Genomic DNA, 20607 nt, shown 5'->3' with positions numbered 1-20607 from the left:
CCAAGTGGAGCTATGGAAAATTTGCAAAACAAGTAAATAAGGGGTCCAGCAACCGATTTTCCAATGCAAGATGTTACAACAGATAGATATGATCATCTTGGGTAATGAAAGGCAAAGTTGCAAATATCCCTATGGTGCTTCTAGATGCTAAAAGCTTCATAAAATGCCAGAAATGTAATGTTTTTCTCTGTTTAAACAAAGATAGGAACCGTTTTTACAAGTTTCACACTAAATAAATTTTATTATAAAATAATAAAGGTATTTTTTACAGTTTTTAAATGTTGTCTTAATGCATAATGTGCCATATATAACCCACAAGAAAAAAACAAGAAAAAATAGAAAAAACTATCGAAGAAGGCATTTTTTAAATATTTTTTACGTAATCTTGAGGTCAAGTTTTTTCTAGTAGATTTGTTTATAAGAAACAAAAATTCATGCAGTAAGGTTAAGTTTTTTTTTTTATCCAAAAAGCTGAGTTAATTTTTACATTTAAAAAAAATATAGTAAACTTTTGGGCCTTCTTCCAGAAAGTTGAGTTATTATTTTCTTTTTCTAAGTAATTAAGTTAATTTTTAGCTTTTTTTTTCCAAAGGAATGTCTAACTTTTTTCAGAAACTAACATACAGAAAGTCCAATATTGTAAAAATGATTACTTAGACGGTTTAAATAAAATACAAATTTATATTAGCTTTTTCTCTACTCCAGGAAGCTGAGTTAACTTTTAACTTTCTTTAAGATATTGAGTAAATTTGTACGTTTTTCCAGGCAGTTAAGTTAAATTTGTCTTTTTTTTAGGCAGTTGAGTAAATTTTTAACTTTCTCATGGCACACTAATATATGGAAAAGACAGTATTTAAAAGAAACGTATTTAAATATGTATCTCAATTTTTTTCTCAAAAAGCTTAGTAGTTAAATTAACTAGATAATTGTTGATCTTTTTGCAAAACAGTTTAGTTGTATCTTCTATTTTCCATCATTTTAATTGCCTTCTTTTATACCACCGTATATCACTTTTGAGTAAAATTATCCATTTTATCAATAAACCTTCAAAAATAGTGGAAATGAGTAATTTTTAAAGTAAAATATACGTGTCTTATACTAATAGCATTTTAGCCTATACTTTTATGGTAATAATTAAACTGCTCTCTCTGGTACAACAAGCATTGCACAACAGACCCTTTAGAGTTTAGACTTATACAGGGTGTCTCGAAATGAAATCGAAATATTTTACCAACCGCATCTGTCTAAAAATAAGACAAAAACTTCATATACAGGAACCTTGAAAAGTGAATCGTTTTCATGTTACAGGGTGTTTTATAATTCCTATTAAAAATGGTTTTTTGTTAATATTTTCGAAACGCCTGGTCGTTATTTTTCGAAATTTTTATCGTATACTACTGTTATTTTTACTACCTAATTTTATAACATTTTATGCTAAAATGTAACAGGGTCGATTAAAATTAGTGGTCAGCAAGGTTACAAATATCAAAACTTTTTTTCTAGTTACTTTCTAATAATTTTGGTAATAAAATCGAAAAGAATTATTATTTTTAATTAAAAAGGGTGCTCTTGTCTTATTCCGATAGGAACGCTCGTTTTTGAAATAATCAGACATAAATGTTTTACAACTTACACTCATAAAGTATTTTTGATCACGTTTAATAAAATGAAAAGCTCTGTTACAAATCATCAGGCATAAACTTGACTATTACAAGTACCTAATTTTAAGATCAAAAACTGTTTTCTTTGTTTAAAATTTTATTTGAAAATTGTAAATAATGTGTAAATAATTGAGAAAAATTAAAACAATTAACTTATTAGCTAAGAGAAAAAAACTGAAAATACCAAACAATACAAACAAACAAAAGAAAAAAAATTATAGCAAATGTTCGAAGCTTAGAACATTGAAAGGCCTTTCAATGTTCTAAGGTTCGAAGTGGCTGCCATTTTGTTGAAGACATAATCCTGTCCTATGCCTTATTGCGCGAGTAGCCCTCTGAATTAATTCTTCACGGGTATTAATTTCCACAGCATATACCAATTCGTTTAAATGGCCCCATAAATAGTAATCTACTGAAGTTAGATCTGGAGATCGAGGAGGCCAATTTATAGGACCACCTTGACCAATCTAACTTTCAGGAAAATGGATATCCATCCACTGACGAACATTACGTCCAAAATGAGCAGGCGCTCCGTCGCCGTCGTGCTGAAATATTAAATTCTGTCGTATGTTAAGAGGAACGAACATCTATCAAGAGCTACCCAAGATTATGTTCCAGCATATTTAAATAGTTTTCAGAGGTAAGACGGTTGGGTAACTCTATCGGGCCAATAAGTTGGTCCCCGATTAATCCCGCCCACAAATTTATTAAAAACTTCCTCTGAAAGGTACGCCGTATCGCTCTTGGATTATCATCTGCCCAAACATATTATGCATATTAAACGAACCATTTCTAGTGAAGGTAGTTTCGTCAGTCCATAAAATAAAAGGGACTAAGTTTGGGTTGTTAATTATCCATTTACAAAATTGGACCCTCAGCGCAAAATCGTCTAGTACCAACTCTTAAACTCTCTGGTAATGATACTGATGTATGTCTTGGATTCTTACCATTCTTCCTATCTAAAAAAACATTTTTTTAATTTTTATTATGTCGGCATTATATTACTTATGTCGCATGTCGGCAGTATTTTTTTTTAATAATTACTATTGAGCGGGAGATATGTGTGGCTCGTGACACTGTTCTTATGCTTGCTCCAGGATTTTCTTCGAAATAGTTTAAGACGTTTTCCAAGTTATGATTTGCTTATGGCCTGCCTTGTCCACGAGCTCTTCGAAAACTTCTATTTTCACAAGTTACGGTGGATGTTAACAAAAACTTGACGATTTGGAATTTGCCTGAGGGGAAATCTTCGGCGATACTCATGGGCAGCAGCTAACGAGCTGCCATTACACAAACCACACACAAAATGCCTATCGCTTAACTCTTGAGTCGTAAATCTATCAATAGTTTTAAAGGAATAATTTACACAAACAACTATTTAACTTTACCAATGTAAATGTAAAATAATTAAAATGCCAATCAAAACGTCAAACAAAATTCAAGCAATAAACAAATTGTCAACAAGCACTGCCAACTACTATTTTTTATTTTATAATTTTCAATACCAAGTCATGATTTACTTAAAACTTAATAATTATTTTTCTTGAAACCGGAGGCTTCTAACGAAATAAGACAAGAGTATCTTTTTTATGTAAAAATGTTGGTTCTTTGTAATTTTAGTATCCAAATAATTAAAAAGTAACCAGAAAAAAGTTATGATATGTTTATCTTTGCTGACCAATAATTTTAAACGACCCTGTATACATTTTAGCATAAAATGTTATAAAACTAGTTAGTAACAATAACAGTAGTATACAATAAAGTTTTCAAAAAATTACGACCTGACATTTCGAAAATATTGACAAAAACCATTTTTAATAGGAATTACAAAACACCCTGTAACATGAAAACGATTCACTTTTCAAGATTCCTGATTACTTATATGAAGTTTTTGTCTTATTTTTAGACAAAGATGCGGCTGGTAAAATTTTGCGATGTAATTTCGGGACACCCTGTATAACCGATTCATAAATTTCCCAAAATTTTACCTCCCCTTAACTATATTTCTATCCACGCACTTGAATCCATATAAACCTCAATTATTATTTCAGTTCGTATACTCTCCAACGAGCAAACCCTCTCCGACTTTTTCAACGCCCAATCGATAAAAATAACATTGTTTAGCGGACACGAAGTTTTGGGAATCACCGAGGTGGCAATGGGAGGAATTTCATTCCAGGAGGAGACCACCAGGAGTTACTTTAGACTTCCTACTCCAGATGGAGTCGTACCGTTCGGAGGGGATACGACTTCTCCATTTTTGGAGATTAAAGCTTGGTTAAAACGCAGTACTGAATCTAAGTAAGTAATCTTTATTACCAATATATTAAATAAAAAGTAAAAATGAATATAATATCAAGATAAAACTCTATGAAGGTTTAATTTCGTCCGTTTTACTGGTAAGCTCACAAGTAAATCTAAGGGTGGAAAAATTTTTGTATATTTGATTTTAAGAGGATAAGAAGGGTATCTGATCAATTTTAATAAAAAACACATAAAAAATTTATGTGAAGCTTATACAAGGGTAGGAAACGTACTAAAACAGCCATAAAATGTAGACTAAAATGAAAAAGAAACGTTTTATGACGTATTCAAAATTCTCTATCAACCGACCAGGTCCTTTACCTAATATTAAAAATACGTTTTTAATCTCCTGGAGCTGAAAAGCATAAACATTTTTAAAAACACTATACAAGCTAGAATTGGGCTCTTTATTTAATTAGTATGGTTCCAGAAGTAGGCGGAAAATTAGTTGTTGCGTTCACGAGGTTTTATTAATTAATTTATATGCATGACATAAATTTTAGGCTTCCAGGAACCTTAAAAGCAACTTAATGAATTACTTAGGACTTAAACATTATTTACCTCGTTATTTACATTGATGAGGAACTTCCACGAATTTCGATGGTGCTTAAAACCGCCATTAATACTGCGCTCTGTAAATATTCTTAACGTATACATTTTCGACAAGTAGAAATAATTTTTGGCTTTTTTATCCAGACAGCTCAGCACATTTTTTCACCTTTTTCCAGCAATTAAATACTTTAGATCTTTTTCCAGAAGCTGAATTAATTTAGCTGGATATGATAAGAGTATAAGAGATTATTCTGTAAAATTCTCAAACTGCAGAATAGAGAATTTACGTTTAAAGCATTTTTTCTAGTACTTGTAGGATTTTCCTCTACTTCATGAAATAGATTTTGGTCTACTTGCAGAACTGCTGCTGTGCCGAGTCTTCCGTTATCAGAAATTTGTTTTTTAGAACTTCTAGTTTCACAAAGGCATTGATGGAGACGAGAAATTTTTTTTCTCGTATATCAATCAATCAATCAATCAAATATGCTTTATTGTCAAAAAATTAAAAAAAATTTGTAGACAAAGCTATACATAAAAAGCAAAACACACAAATATACAGTGCTTTTCTTTGAAGTCCCCCCCCCATTTATTTTTTGAACGGGTCAAAAAAATTTTTTGAAACTTGGCATAAGTAAATTGGTCTATAGATACTATTTTTCACTGTAAACTAGGTAGTTGTAAATTCCAAGATGGCGGCTGGGCGACATCTTGAGAAAACATTCTAAATAGAAAGGGGGGTCGTGTGGTACCTCATTTTAAAGGTCTCAATGAGTACTTTATAACCCTGAAATATTAGACCCATATCTTAACTCGTTTCAAAATTACTTTTAAGAGTAATTTACCGGTTAAGGAAAAATATCTTAAAATTTTTTTTCGAGTTTTTTTAATAGCTATTTGGTTTTTGGAATGTCTAAATAATGTTCAACAACCTTTAACGTGAAATGTGACATACGGGTCTTTAGAAACCAAAAAGTTAATCTTTAAATCCAAAATTCAAAAATTATAAATTATTTGTATATTATTATTAAAAACGTTAATAAAATCGCAACAGTGTATTTTTTTTGATGTTACTTTTAGACAGGTCAAAACGGAGTCCACCGAGTCCATGTAATAAATATTAAAAGTACTCAATAAAACCTTTTAAATGAGGTAATACAAGATTTCTATTTAATGCATTTATTAAGATGGTGCTTATGTGTTATTTTGACATTTAGAACTGTCGTTTTTATGTCAAAATAAAATAGTGGCGCATTTATTTTCGTACACTGATTTTTACCTATTCAAAAATCATAAAAATGTAAAACGTTAAAATAAAAAAAAAATCTTTTTTATTAGGCCGCCATTTTGAAACTAGTTAAAATATGGGTCTAATATTTCAGGGTTATAAAGTACTCATTGAGACCTTTAAAATGAGGTACCACACGACCCCCCTTTCTATTTAAAATTTTTTCTCAAGATGTCGCCCAACCGCCATCTTGGAATTTACAACTACCTAGTTTACAGTGAAAAATAGTATCTATAGACCAATTTACTTATGCCAAGTTTCAAAAATTTTTTTTGACCCGTTCAAAAAATAAATGGGGGGGGGGACTTCAAAGAAAAGCACTGTAGAAATCAAAATACAAGTACTAAATAAATATATACAAAACTGGGTACAAAAGATATAAATGTACCTTGTCAAATTTCTTATACTAAATGTAAAAAGTAAGAAAATAGGAAAGTAAATAAAAATAGTAACAAGAAAGTAAAATAAAAAAAGTAACAAAAATAGTCAAAAACATTAATACAATGTTTAATAAGTCATAAAAAGCTTTATAGAAATTTAGAAAAAGAAAATATTGCTATTCTACATCATAAAAAATTTAATAATTAGCCAGTGCGTGCATGATACTCAAAAATTAATATTTAAAAAAAAAATCATCTACTGCATATAAAGCTCTCTCCAGTAAATATGATTTCAAAGCATTGCGAAATCGAGGAAAAGATGTCAATGATTTAATTTCCAAAGGCAGATGATTGTGCATTTTTTTAGCTCCGTAAAGAATAGAGCTTTTTATTAATTCTGACCTTGAGATTGGCACATAAAGATCATGCTCTGCGTTTCGAAGTGGATCATTTTGAGATGGTGCTGGAACTATTTTTAGTTATTCTGGTTGGTAAATTTACATGCATTAAAAAACCCATTGAATCGAAAATAGACTGAAGAGATTCTTGAGCAACACACACAATGGAGTAGTCAATATTAAGGTCGCCACACAAAATTAATTTACTTTTTAGAGGCTTTATATTATTAAATGAGTATTAGCCAGGCCATAAACAAAAAGCATATCTTACATCTCAGTTTTTGTGTACCTAATTAAATAATTTAAATAATATTACCGTACTTTATTGCAACAAAATTTATAATTTCAAAACGAAATACTTTCGAGTCTCCTTTTTTTCTGTTTATTTCTGCTGCCGTCAGGAAAAGAGAATTTCCTAGTTCTTAGTCTAAACAAATTTATTATTTAATTTCTTAAAGATATTTTTAGCTTTCACCATTAAGAACATAAAATAATCAATAATGCATTGATTGCTTTAGCGCATCAACAACAGTTTTCGTCAGTGCTGTCCTTGCGACTTTTGCCTTAAAATTTTTGAATCGGAAGTTAATTCATATCTGATCTAAGTTTCATATACTCGTATTGCAAAAGCTTCCAAAATATATATTTTTTTATTCTTTGGGCTAATATGCAACCTAGTTTCGTAGCATTTACCTAAAAGTTTGTTATTGAATTAAACCAGTTCTTCTTTAATGAGGTCTATTGAATAGAACTCATTAGTATAAATTCCTTAAACTTGCTTATTCTAAGTTAAAGAACTTCGTTCCTTGGGTCTTGTTTAGGTAAAGAAGTTTTATAATTCTTTGAAGTAATCAAATGGTTCGTTCAACTCGTTATCATTATATTTTGTATTCGAGATTAAAACTTGGTCTTACGATGTGGTTTTGCCTGGTATTTCTTTTTTCTCTTATTGTAAGATTCCAATTTATACTGTAAAACTTATCTATGAACTTACTTATATACTAAAATCATTATTTTTAATTAAAAACAAGGGGATCAACTTTCCACGCGACTATGTATAAGTCGCGTGAGAGTTGTTACGTATCGTAGCGCCACCTCGAATTTTAAGTACTCGGTAGTTGTGTACACTTTTTCTGCATAAATTAAATTTTTTGCATTTAAAAGTTAGTTGACTTAATTTTTGATACTTTGTCAGGCAGTTAATAATCCATTAAGTAAATTTTCGGTCTTTTTTCAGAGAGTGAGTACATCTTTGGTCTTCTTCCTAAAACTTGATTTAATTTTTTCTCTGTTGTCAAGCAACTGCATACACCTAAATAGTTCCACTTCTCTGCTAAGTATAATTTTTTATGCAGATGAATTGACTCTTTTCTAAGTAGATACTACATTTTTGGTCTTTTTCTCTGAAGTTGAGTAAATTTTTCATCTTTTTCAGGAAATTAATTAATTTTTTTTTCTCCAGTTTAGCGTTTTTCTATGCAGTTGAAAATATTTTTAAGGAACTAAAATTAATTTTTGACCTTTTCCCAGATTTGAAGTTAATTTTTAAGGAAGTTGTGTATATTTTGGTCACTTTTCTAAGTAATTCAATAGATTTTTGGTCTTTTTTCCAAGAAGTTAAGTTTTAACTTTTAGCTTCTTGTAAAGCAACTGAATACAATTTAGATGTCGTCGCGTCGTCATGGCGGACGGTCCGAATGCCAAGAGCGACACGATCCTCGCCGTTTTACGTGAAAAATTTAATTTGATGATGTGAAAGCAATCTTATAGTAAACTAAGCGTAATCGATATTATTATGGAAAATGTGCGAATGTCGGATTTAAGACATGGATACGCAGACCGCGGCCCGCATGCTATTTGAATCTAGCGCCCAAAAATGCTAAGCCAAATAACATCGCTTGCCGCCTTTATATAAAGTTCAAAATAGTAGAGAAATTAAGAATTTTCTAGCGCGATGTGAGCAAGCGAGATAGCAATAGTCCCGAATTCCCGACTGCTCGCGTAAGTAGATACACGAAGCTTCCAGAGTTGTCATATGCACGGCATAAAGGCCACGCTAACCGCAGCGACCGACAGTTCGGTTTTAATTGGAATGAAATGTCAACAGAACGAAATAAACGCGAAAATACAAAGCGAAGTAATAAGTGATTGAGAATAAGTGCAGTTTAATAGTGTTTTAGGGAGGCAATAGTTCTAGTGTAGATTTTAACTCAACTAGCCGGTGTCATATATTTTGATCCACAATCAACGTAGATTTCCTGTTGCAGTTTCCCGTCAAGTGCCGTGTATAATTGAATTGTGAAATCATAAGGAAAACTCTGTTATTAATAAGTGTTTCTCTACCTATTTAATTGATTTTAATCAAATTTAGCTTTAATGTTGGCCAAATATTAACCCTTTATAGGTTTCTGGTACATATATGTACCACTTGATGTTTCAACAAAATAATAATAGATGGAGGTGTATGGTGCTTCTTAAAATGTAGACATAATATCTACTAGCGAGCAGTGGTCTATTTGTATACCACATTTACTCTCAGCTCCATCTATTACAAAATAAGTACACTATTCATCTTAAAGTGGTACAAATATATACCACTGGCATTTTTAAAAACTACAGTGCTCTTAGAGAGTTTTTTAGAGTTTTCGGCCTTTTTTTTTTAAATGTGGTAAAAGTTTTTTAGTGGAAATTTTGATATAGATGGTAAGTACAAACTAGTTAGTTATAGATTCATTTAAAAGTTTTAGTATGTCAGTATAAATAATCCTTGTTTACGACGAATATTGGTAAATGTTCATTTTTAGGTTATAATAAACATTTTCAATGACCTGATATATTTTGTAGGAAATACTTATTACAGAGTTTCTACTACTTTAAACTAGTGTGGTATATACCATAGTAAATATTTATTCCAACCACGGATGAAATATCAGTGCCGCTACGATGTTTTTTCCAAGAAACAAAAGTGGTACATATTTGTACCACTAAGCGTTAAACATAACTCTTAACGAAATTTGTTTATTTTTGTTTTTTGTCGTTATTTTTATATGAATGATAATAATAAACATGTTTTTGCCAGGTCTTTTTTGAAGATACGTATTTTGGCACAAAAGTCGTAAATTAGGCTTATTTTTCATGAAAATCTTGTTGTATAACATCTTTTTTTATATAATTTATACACATATACCATAATAAAATATTTTTTTAGATGGATAAAAAAAATAAATTTAATCTAGAAAATCCCAATGATGTCGAGTATCTTTTATCGGTCATAGATGATGACATGGTCATAAATTCAGAAGCTGAAGGTGATTCAGACGCTGATGACGAATTGCCTCTATCTACATTTGCGAATACCTAAACTCTAATATCTCTACTCTAATACTATAAAAAACAATAATATTGTTTTATGATAACTACCCAATGATAAGGGTTTATTTGTTATAATATAAATGGAGATTGGTTTTATCTATTATTAGAATATAACCTGATATGAAAAAAGTCTGATGATATACCAAATAATATGTATTTCTTTAAGAATTAACTTTTTTATTTACTGTTTTAACTTTAAATAAATAATAAATGCTATTTTAAGTTTTGGTAAATAAATCAGATACAAGCAAATGCAATATGTTTCATTTATTATAAATAATTTCTTATAATATATTATGTGGTACACATATGTACCACTAAACATATTGGTTAGTAAGTTTACGGAATGGCTCTCTGGTACAAATATGTACCACCCCATAACTCAAAATAAAATCAAAAAAACTTTCTTTTCACACTTAAAATTTCTCAAAAGGAACATACTTAGAAGATATTTTTCAAAATTGTCTGTATTAAGTAACCCCCAGAGTTCTGCCCTATAAAGGGTTAAAATAAAACAAATACATTTTTTTTTCAGAATTTCTCTAACTGTAATAACTACTTCATTATTTTAGATAAAAAAAACTGTATTAAAATATTAAAATTTTTAAGGAATACTATTTAGTCAATTATTTTTGATAAATTAAAAAAGAATGGGTAATTTAAGTAGGTACTGTAATAGTTTTTAGGTTGTTAATCCCCCCAAAATTAGAACCCAATATGGAGGGAGAAGCCAGGACCTAGTAAAAAACGTAAGGTTAAAGATGAAAATCGGCAATTCAAGAAATTTGGACTGAGAAATACTTTTTTGTATGGTCGAATAACAAAGCCGCTTGTTTAATTTGCAAGAATTCTGTTGCTATTGCAAAGGAATATAATGTAAAAAGGCACTATGAAACGCAGCATTCTTCTTTTACCAAGTTTACAGGCGAATTAAGAAAGCAAAAAATGTTGTCTTTAAATCGGGAGCTTATTGGTCAGCAAGCTATGTTTACAAAACCTATTCAAGATTCAGAAACAGCTACAGAAGTTAGTTATGAAATTTCTCGAATGATAGCAAAGCGAAGTCGCGAATGATGGCGATTTTGTAAAAGAATGCTTAGAAATTGCCGCTAAGAGAATTTGTTTAGAAGCAACAAAAAAGTTTGAGATAATTCAACTAAATCGTATGACTATCCAAAGACGAATTATGTCTTTGTCAGGTAATGTTGCGGAGCAATTAATTGAAAAACCTAAGATCATTGAATTTTTTTCGTTAGCACTCGACGAATCTACTGAAATTAGTCCACATCTCTTCCCATATTCCTACGAGATGTTACTTAAGAGTTTTGAAGTCTCAGAAGAGTTATTAGAAGTGTATTCATTAAAAGGTCAAACCAAAGCAGTTGATATATACTCAATGTACTTTTGGATGAATGTTCAAAATTGTCGGGATCTACTACTGACGATGCTCCTTCGATGATTGGTGTGAATTCCTGGCTAGGTACTTCGGTAAAAAAAGCATCTTCAAGAAAAAAAACATAAACGCTGAAGTCACGCTGTGATGTCTTGAACACACGGCTTCAAGGCAAAAATCAACTGATATCCCAGCTCTACGCTCATGTATCATCCTTTTAATGCAAGCTGACGCTTTTTAAATTACAATTAAATTCTGAAAATTACAATCATTTTTCGAATTATAAGAAAATGACTGAAAAATTCAATAAAACTGCGATTAATTTCAGTTATGTAGAAAAGCTAGATATTTTGATTCAATCTTTTCAAAACAGATTCTTGCAGTTTAAAAAAGTGAAACCCCTGTTGGACATATTCAGCAATACTTTCACAATTTTAGTTGAAAATGCGCCAGAGTCAATGAAGTTAGAAATTATCGACATTCAAAACAACCAAGATTTACCCAATAAATTCAATGAAGGAGACTTGCTAAACTTTTACCGCTGTATTGGTAAAAATATGTACAAAGAGTTGCGCATAAACGCTCTGAAATTTGCCAGCTTAATGGTTCTACCTATATATGTGAACAAACTTTTTCAATACTAAATAATAATAAAACAAAAAATCGAATCTGCCTTGTAAATGAAAGATTGTAAGCACTGTGTAGTGCCACGTTTCAAATTAAGAAATTCTTTTTCAATAAATTATTATCGATTCTTTATTGTCTTTATTTACCTATACTTCTGGCGGCCGGCCCGCCATTAGTTCATGATTTGCTCGAGTGGCCCCTAGTCTTAATAAGTCTGTGCAACCATTATCTAAGAAGTTGTCACATGAAAAATTCAAGTTGGAAATGTGCATCGTGCTGTGATTTAGTTATCAAGCTTAGAAGAGAAATTGTAAACAAACCTGAGCGTTAAAAAAATAGAAGTAGAACTGACGAAGTGCTACGAGTTATTGAAAAAAATTATATTGATGTCATAAATAATATTTTGGAATTATTGGTCAAAACAATAAATGGGAACATTGATTATTTATTTTAGGAAAATTTAAGTTTGAAGGATTAAAAGAATTTAAGGTTTATACCGATTATGGTATAATTAGATTCCTCAAGTGTTTCAAATATGGGAATCAACAAAAAGTAGGAAAAAATGTTTGTGCTGAATATGATGGATCAGCTGGTTGGCGTTTGGTATTTACCAATTATTACCCGGTTTTGGACTTGGGTTACTCTTTCGGTTATACAGTCCAAAAAAAAGGCTTTGTAATTTTGTAAAAAATTGATTGAGGATTGCGTTATGATGTACGCCATTTATAAATTGAGAAGAATAAATACCAATGGCAATAAGCTGTTTATCCATTCAAATTTACATGACCATTATACATAATTTACTTTAGATTCAATAAAAGCATAATAGTTTATTCGAGAGAGTGGCTAAATTCAACTTCATTTTTTAATCAAACAAAAAAGGAAAAACAAAAACCTAAACTCTTTATAATTTCTAATAACAAATTCATTTCAGCGACTCTTTCTTTAGATTATAATTTTTAAGTGGTGGGGGAACAATACATCGCACTTATCTGTCAAAGTTGTCAACCAAAAGAATAACCGCGGTTCTTACCAATATCACACTGAAAATCGGCTTATATTACCATTAAGTCGTAAGTGAGCTGTAATATTTCTTTACTGTTTTTTATCACCCAAAAATCTGAAGATTTTGGATTATTTTTCTGACTGTTTGGATTGGATATCTAATTTTGAAGGAGTTATTTTATAATACTCGTTTTTACGGTGATAAACCTTTAAAAATAATATATTTGAGTGGATTTAATCAAATTTTTAATAGTTTAACACGTATGACAGAGAGTAATCAAACACTTATTGACTATATTGTCTGCAATATAGTCAATAAGTGTTTAACAAACTGCGAATAATAATGCTAATAGTTTGATAATATAGAGAAAATAGTTGTATTAACATTTTATATATACAAAAAGTATTAGCTTTAGAGCCAGTAAAAGATTGTGGAGATATTTCTTGTTAAATAGTGCGATAATTTCACTGTAACGATAATAAAGTTATTTTAGTCATAAGGAATGTTATCATATCAATATCGAATGACGGTAAAATCAGTGATTCCAATTATTTGGTCATTGGATACAGGCGATTTAGAAATCTTAAATTAAATTCTTTTATTTTATTAAAATCATTGCATTTTAATTATTGATATACAACAAATGTCTGAAAATTCTACGATAAATTATTTCAGAAGCTGCTTGGCAAAGTATTATGCTGATCAGGTTCACTTTTGGATGTTTTAAATGGTTGGGTCTCAGACGTCGACATATTGCCAATAGACTTGTAGAAGATGTAACGTCAATAATAAATACGATATTCGCTATAATAAAATCAACAATGAAGGAGCAGTATAAAGATAAAGCATGGATACCATCTGAAATAAGACAAATGATGAAGGAAAGAGACAAAATTTATGTTAGGGCTATTTATCACAGAGATGTTGGGGGCTGGAATGCTTATAAAAAAAGGTCATTACTAATAGAATAAAGCATGATAAATATTTCAGAGAGGCAATGAGTAAAATTAAAGAGAACTATGGAAACACTTGAAGATATTACTCCCGAATAAAAATGTATCTAGATCAAAGGAAAAATACTGAGAACGGATAATGATATAGCCAATGAATTTAATAAGTAGTTTGTGGAGAGCATTGAGAATATCATACAGACAATAATTCGCATCTTAAAATTTGACGTACTTGAATATAAATGAAAATGCGGAGAACCACAACTTTACAAAGTTCACTAGGTTTGGAAACGTAGACCTAAGAAGAATTGTACGTTGGAATGAAAAATGTGGGTGGCGATGAATTTGGCATTTCAACAAGAGTTTTTAAAGATGCTTTTGTGGTGGCAGTCATCATTGGTGGTTAGGATTCCAAAGGTTCCAGGTACTAAGCAGCACTCGAATTTATGATCGATAAACACTCGGCCAGTATACGAGAAATTATTGGACCTTATTATCAAGGAGCAGATTATGACAATAATCTAGTTTTAGCTGAGTTTCTAGATTTTCAATGAATTGTGTTTTTGAAATATTATCGAGGGTTTGTTTAAAGCAATTAAACAAAGATATAATTCTGATGGTCGAGGCCTTTTTATTGGCGGTTCAAATACAGCTTAAGAGCTGTACAAAAACTATACAACAATGTTGAAAATCCTTGAGAGTATCAAATACGATGAACATAAATGGAAAATTTTATGACTTATAAAATAATAATAACTATGTCACATTTTATTGAAAATAATATAATACAATATATTCTAGGTGATTGGCTTGTTAATGTCATAATCCGGCTTCACCAAATTTGGATGCGTTCTTCATTTATAGTACAGTCGTGCGACTGGACAGCTCGCAGACAGCTATCAAAAAAAAAGTAGAAGACTCGTCACCAATATACACTAGGATAACAAAGTGTCTTGGCTAAACTTCTAGTCGATCCTGATAGAGTTTTTGTGTGTGTGTGTAAGCTGGTTTGCATAATATAATACGATCGTTTAAATGTGGACTGCATTATTCAGTTTATATTAAACTGCATAATGTCGACGCCATACACAACAGATTGCACCTACCTTTTCTCACTATTCTTCGGTCGCCTCTGGGATCACATGTTTCAAGGGATCAAGTGTTTAAAGTTTACTTATTGTATATGGTAATTGATAATATTTCTTGAATGTTTTCGGTTTCTTTTCTGGAAGGTAGATTCTCTCTTAAATCAGTAGGTTACGTACCAGTCACTGAAAACTACATACTGTCCTTTTTAGAGGATTTTTGCAGGTCTCTTGTCATTACGCATTGCGCATTAACTTCGCGCGCATCTTTCTGGTGCATAGAATACCATATATAGCTAATACGGACGAAATATGAATTAAACATAATAATACTATTTAGGAATTGCACACAAAGTCTTAATGCCACCTTTTCATATAAAACTTTGTGAAAAATTTTGTGAAAGTGCTTAAGCGGTTTTCAATATCTGATTGAGCTGTATCCGAAATTTTCTGATGCAAAAATTAAAGAGGGAATTTTCGTCGGACCAGATATAAAAAAAATTAATGAAGTAGGATATCGAATTGATGAAATGCTTCGGAATACGGAAGCAGCTGCGTGGGTGTCATTTAAGAGCATTGTTCCGTGATTTTCTCAGTAATAAAAAAGTGATAATAAAAAGTGAAACTTCAACCATTCAAGTCTTCATTGCAAGTTTTTAAAAAACTACCTTAAAATAAGCGTTCGAATATGGTTGAAAATCTATTTACTCTGATCTGGATTTCGTGTCTGACAACTTAGGTGAAACCCGCAGCGAACAAGAAAAACTATCAAGGTTTTTGGGATGAGGGCATGCTCAGTGATTATTGTTAAACTCTTCCTGAGAAATGAAACTGATCTAAAAAATTACAAAGGACAAAGTTCAACAGCAATTCACTTTAATAATTGATTTTTTTTCTAAATAAAATTGAATATGTTTGTAAAAAATCAGATAAAATCTGTTTATGGATTAGTATAAAAACCGGATCTGATAAAATAAAACAGACTTCGTGATCATTTGCAAAACCTTGTAAACCTATGAGGTTTTTACAAAAAATTGTAAGCTTTTCTATTTCCCGCCTTGCAAACGTTTTCCGGAGAGAATTTTATTTTTTCAGTGTTAAAATTATTTGCCATTTCTCCAAATAATAACACCATTTTCCAGAGAGTCGAATTAGTCTTTGCCCCTTTTCAGGAATTTCAAATAATTTTTAATAACTATAATATTTTAGATTTAAGCCAAATCAAGACCTACGTACTCCCACAAAAATATTTCGTTCCCACCTGGAAAAAGCAGCCACACCACGCGGTGACGGTGACCAAATTCCTAATCTACACTTACCAGACCATCTAGAAAAAATCGATTTAAAATCAAAAAGCGAGTGCAGTATTCCAAGCCCAGACTGTGATAATGTGGTGATAACCAAATCTGTAGATACTGTGATTAAAAGTGTGCCACTATCACCAAGAAACGTCCCCAAGTATGATGTTCGTAGCGGTTATGTTAAATACAATCTCGAAGTAAATCTGCAACATTTAGTGTGGAAGATCCCACCGAAAGAGAAGATTGTAATATTCAAGTTTTTGCACCCTAGGGCGTCAAATTATATCACAATATTCACACAATTATCTAACGTGGTAAGCATATATTGCTATTAGTCAGAATCATAATTTATTGGAGCATTTTTTAGGTAGGCGAAACTGTTGACTTAAAGAACATTGGAATGAAAGTGAGTTATGTGTCCACAATTGATCACATTACCAACATCTTAAATGCTTGGCCTCCTAAATTACTCCTAACAGATGAAAGGGAAAAACTGCTTAGTGAGGAGTACGAGTTTGATGCATCCAAGTTCTTTCACGAAGATTTCAGGACATACAAGTATTCAAATAATCCAGAATTGTCATCTACAAAATTTGTTTTAATGTCTGGAATTTTTAGATACGTAGCAGACTTAAAAGCAGTTCGGACGTTCCAACCCTTAGCGAAGCTCCAGATAATGCTTAATCTGGAAGAATGTGATTTGGGTGATAATGTGAATACAGATTTTCAGTTACAACCTCCCATAATAGATGAATTAATTAGTATTAAAGAGCTGGCCAGTCTAGAAAGTTGGAAAAAGTGCCAAAAGGAAATTTTTGAAAAGGAAATGGAGAAGTTTATGGAAAAGGAGCGTGTCAAGTAAGTACGTAATATAAAGAAGGGGTAAAATTACGTGTTTTGTAATAACAGCATGCCATTAAAAAAATAGGAATTATAAATAGAAATTTTCATTACAATAATTTTTTTCCAGGCAGTTTGACAGGTCGTTAACAAAGTGTTTCATTCTAAGTATTAAAATTATTTACTTTTTTTCCACACAATTAAATACTTTCACAGAAAAATGTTTGACCTCATTTTAAGAGTTTAGGTTACTTTTTACTAACTTTTTTCAGACCCTTTAGTTTTTTTCCAGAAAGGTGAGTTAAATTATTCTTCTTCGAACTTTCTTTTGATAGCTAATATTTGGCCTTTCTCGGAATTAATTTAATTTGTGGCTATTTTTTAAGCATTAAATTAAATCTTATATATTATTAATCTTTCTTCCAGAAGAGTAAATAATTTTTTGTATTTTTTTTTGCAAAAAGCTGAGTTAACTTTTGGCTTTTTCTTCTAAAAGCCTCATTCATTTTCTGTTTATAGGAAGTTAAGTTAAAATATTTTCTAGTCCTTTTTCAGGTAGTTTAGTTATTTGTTTTTCTGAAAAATTTGTTAATTTATTATCTTTTTCTTAACAGCTTAATATTATTTGGCCTTTTTTAAGAAATTTAATTTTTGCTCTTTTTACATGTACTTAAAAATTGGTCTTCTTCCAAAACATTCAGTTAATTAATAAGAATTATTGGCGTTTTTTTCCAAATAGTCAAATTATGTCTGGGTCAGTTTCTAGGAATTTAAGTTAAACTTTGTTTATTTTTCGCTCAGAGTCGGTCAGTAATTTTTAAAAAGCTAAGCTATTTTCTGGCTTTTTTTTAGACAGTTATTTTTTTCCGTAATGATTAATTAATTATTAACCTTTTTCTAAATAGTAAAGGTAATATATAATGAAGTCAAACTTTTGCTTTTTTTGAAAGTTGGGTGCATAGAAATCAGACCACTGTAAATCTTTGACCTATCAGTTATATATGTAGCAACCGATAAATAAATGAACTGTGTTGATGTGGTAATTGTAACGAAAATAACAGTAATTTGTGAAATATTAAAATTATTGCGTTTGCAACTGAAATTCATTAGTTATTTGGTTTTCATCATCTGAATAGTGTCCAAGTGAGTTAGTTTCTTGCATACTACAACACAAAAAACCGCCCAAGTTCGATGAATGTTCCAAAATTATGAGGAGACTGGATTCTTTCATAGGCGATCTAGAATAAGCAGAAGGTGATTTACAACCGCTCGTGATAAACGCTTTATTGTGTCAACAACATGAAGCAATCTTCACCGTAATGCCGTTTAAGTGCAACGACAGTTTCGTAAGGTGCGAAGAGTCAGTGGACCGTACGACGAAGATGCAGGAAGATAACTGCCCTTAAAACACCTGCGATTGGTTCAAAACTTACTCTAGTTCATTGGCAAGCACGCCTGCGTTTTACATGGGATCATCTGAATTGGACGTTGGTTTAATGGGGATCTGTTCTGTTCTTAGATAAGTCGACAATATGTCTTTATGGTAATGAGCGAAGAAGAAAAGTATACCGAAGATCAAGAGGGCGATTCGCAGATTGCTGCTTTGAAGGGTGGAGTGCTTATGGAGGTGGTTTCTGCATGATCTGGGGTGCAATTTGTGTAGTAGCACGAAACCACCAAGTTTATTCGTAAGGGCGACCCTATTTACGAAAGAAGAGGTTTAACAGTTGCTAGATATGTTGAAGCAATTTTATCAATTCGCCAATTTACCACTTTTTTATATCTTAGGTCGAGTACATTGAAGACGCATTTACCTTTACCACCATAAGAATCGTCCAAGATTACATTGCAGAAGTCGGTTTTCGGGCTATAAATATATACAGTGAGAACGCGCATGTTGGAACAAATTCATTTAAAATTCAGGGGTGTGTTCGAAAAAAAAACGCTCTGGTCGCGATTTTTTTTATGATGAATTTATGTATATAGGGTGGACCAAAAATGAGCCATGAACTTAATTTTTTAAACCGAATCACCCATTTTTTATTTTATTTTATAATTCTGCATAAAATTTGAAGTATATTTTGTATGCCATGTCCTATAGCTAACCTCAATATTTATTAAGAAATTTGCGATTAAATTTTTTATAAATACCCATGAATTTTTGGAACAGTTTATAAACAAAAAAAAACAAAACAAAAAAATTAAAATAAATATAAATGTTCAAATTGATGACCATTAACTTCCTGATAGTAACGAAGTCGATATTCAAATTCGTGTAATACTTTACTTATTGTTTGAGGCCGGATTTGTTGTATCTCGACTCTATTTTCTAATTAATTCTATTTTTTAATTCTAAACTTTTAGGTTTATCAAAATAAACTTTAGATTTTAAATAATCCCATAGATAAAAAACCAATAGGGTTAAATCTGGCGACCTTGCTGGCCATTCAATAAAACCCCTCCTTCCAATCCATGTATTTGGAAAAAATGTTGGTAAGGTAATCTCGTCTACTGTTCGCGAATAGTGGAGGGGGGGCGCCATCCATATCGAATCTGCCAGTATAAATGGGTTTTCACCATTTGAATAAAGTGCAATTAAACTAGGTACTATCTGATTTTGAAGCAACTCCAAATATTTTTCACAGGTAAGTGCGCCCTCAATAAAATAGGGACCCACAATTGACGTGCCCACAATTCCTGCTCATATGTTTAACTTCTTGGGAAATTATGTGTGACTTTCCATACTACAGTGTATATTTTCTGGTGCACAATAACGAAAATTTTGCCTATTTACAAAACCATTTAAAAAAAACTTGCCTCGTCGAAAAAAACAATCTTACTTAAAAATTGTGGGTTTGCATTACATTTATTCATCATTATTGTGCAAAACTCTATTCTGCGGATGTAATAATTTTCAATAAGCTCCTGAATTATATATTCCTATGCAAATATTTTAGAACACATGATTTACTAACAGACTGATCTGCAGCAACTTGTTGAGTTGATTTATGTGGATTTTCTTATAAATCGAGCAAAATATCTAATTGTCTGTTTTCTGGAATCGTGGGACGGTCCAGGTTGTATTTGTCTCTAACATGGCCAAAATCTTTAACCTTTTTTTCAATTTTGCTTACTACCGAACGTGTAATAGGCCTCTCCAGGTATTTATTGTTGAACAGATCGCAAACTTCGGCCTGTGTTTGAGTCTTGTCGCCATATCCTACCATTATCAAAACTTCAATTCTTTGTTTTTCAGTTAAACCCGCCATACTTTTAAACTTTGTAACTACACTTGACACTTACTGACATTTACGTAAAGTAATACATACTGTTTTTAAGCGATTAAATGGCGACAAGGTGTTAACAATCAAATATACCTGTTAAAAAAATATGAAAAAACATGTTTGAATATGCTCAAATGACCCAAACAGTTGCAAATTTATTAATAATGTT

General features: G+C 31.1%; 2 protein-coding genes across 5 annotated transcripts in view; one reads left to right on the top strand and one right to left on the bottom strand.

The window, feature by feature from the left end:
• The window catches only part of LOC126737473 (monocarboxylate transporter 2-like), a 670913-nt gene that overhangs the window by 66409 nt on the left and 583897 nt on the right, over positions 1-20607 (bottom strand). The gene's annotated exons all lie outside the window — the stretch shown is intronic.
• The window catches only part of LOC126737472 (centrosomal protein of 120 kDa-like), a 41785-nt gene that overhangs the window by 13333 nt on the left and 7845 nt on the right, over positions 1-20607 (top strand). For 2 of the 3 annotated variants that reach the window (XM_050442383.1, XM_050442386.1), the window contains 4 exons: positions 3713-3962; positions 16223-16628; positions 16682-16872; positions 16933-17172. In XM_050442383.1, the coding sequence (XP_050298340.1) occupies positions 3713-3962; positions 16223-16628; positions 16682-16872; positions 16933-17172 (1087 nt within the window). The remainder of the gene's footprint in view (positions 1-3712; positions 3963-16222; positions 16629-16681; positions 16873-16932; positions 17173-20607) is intronic. The other variant, XM_050442384.1, reaches the window with a different exon arrangement.

This window comes from Anthonomus grandis, chromosome 6 (assembly GCF_022605725.1).
Source record: "Anthonomus grandis grandis chromosome 6, icAntGran1.3, whole genome shotgun sequence".
NCBI lineage: Eukaryota > Metazoa > Arthropoda > Insecta > Coleoptera > Curculionidae > Anthonomus > Anthonomus grandis.
Note: the sequence above shows the minus strand (reverse complement) of the source record. Positions and strands in the feature narration are given on the sequence as shown.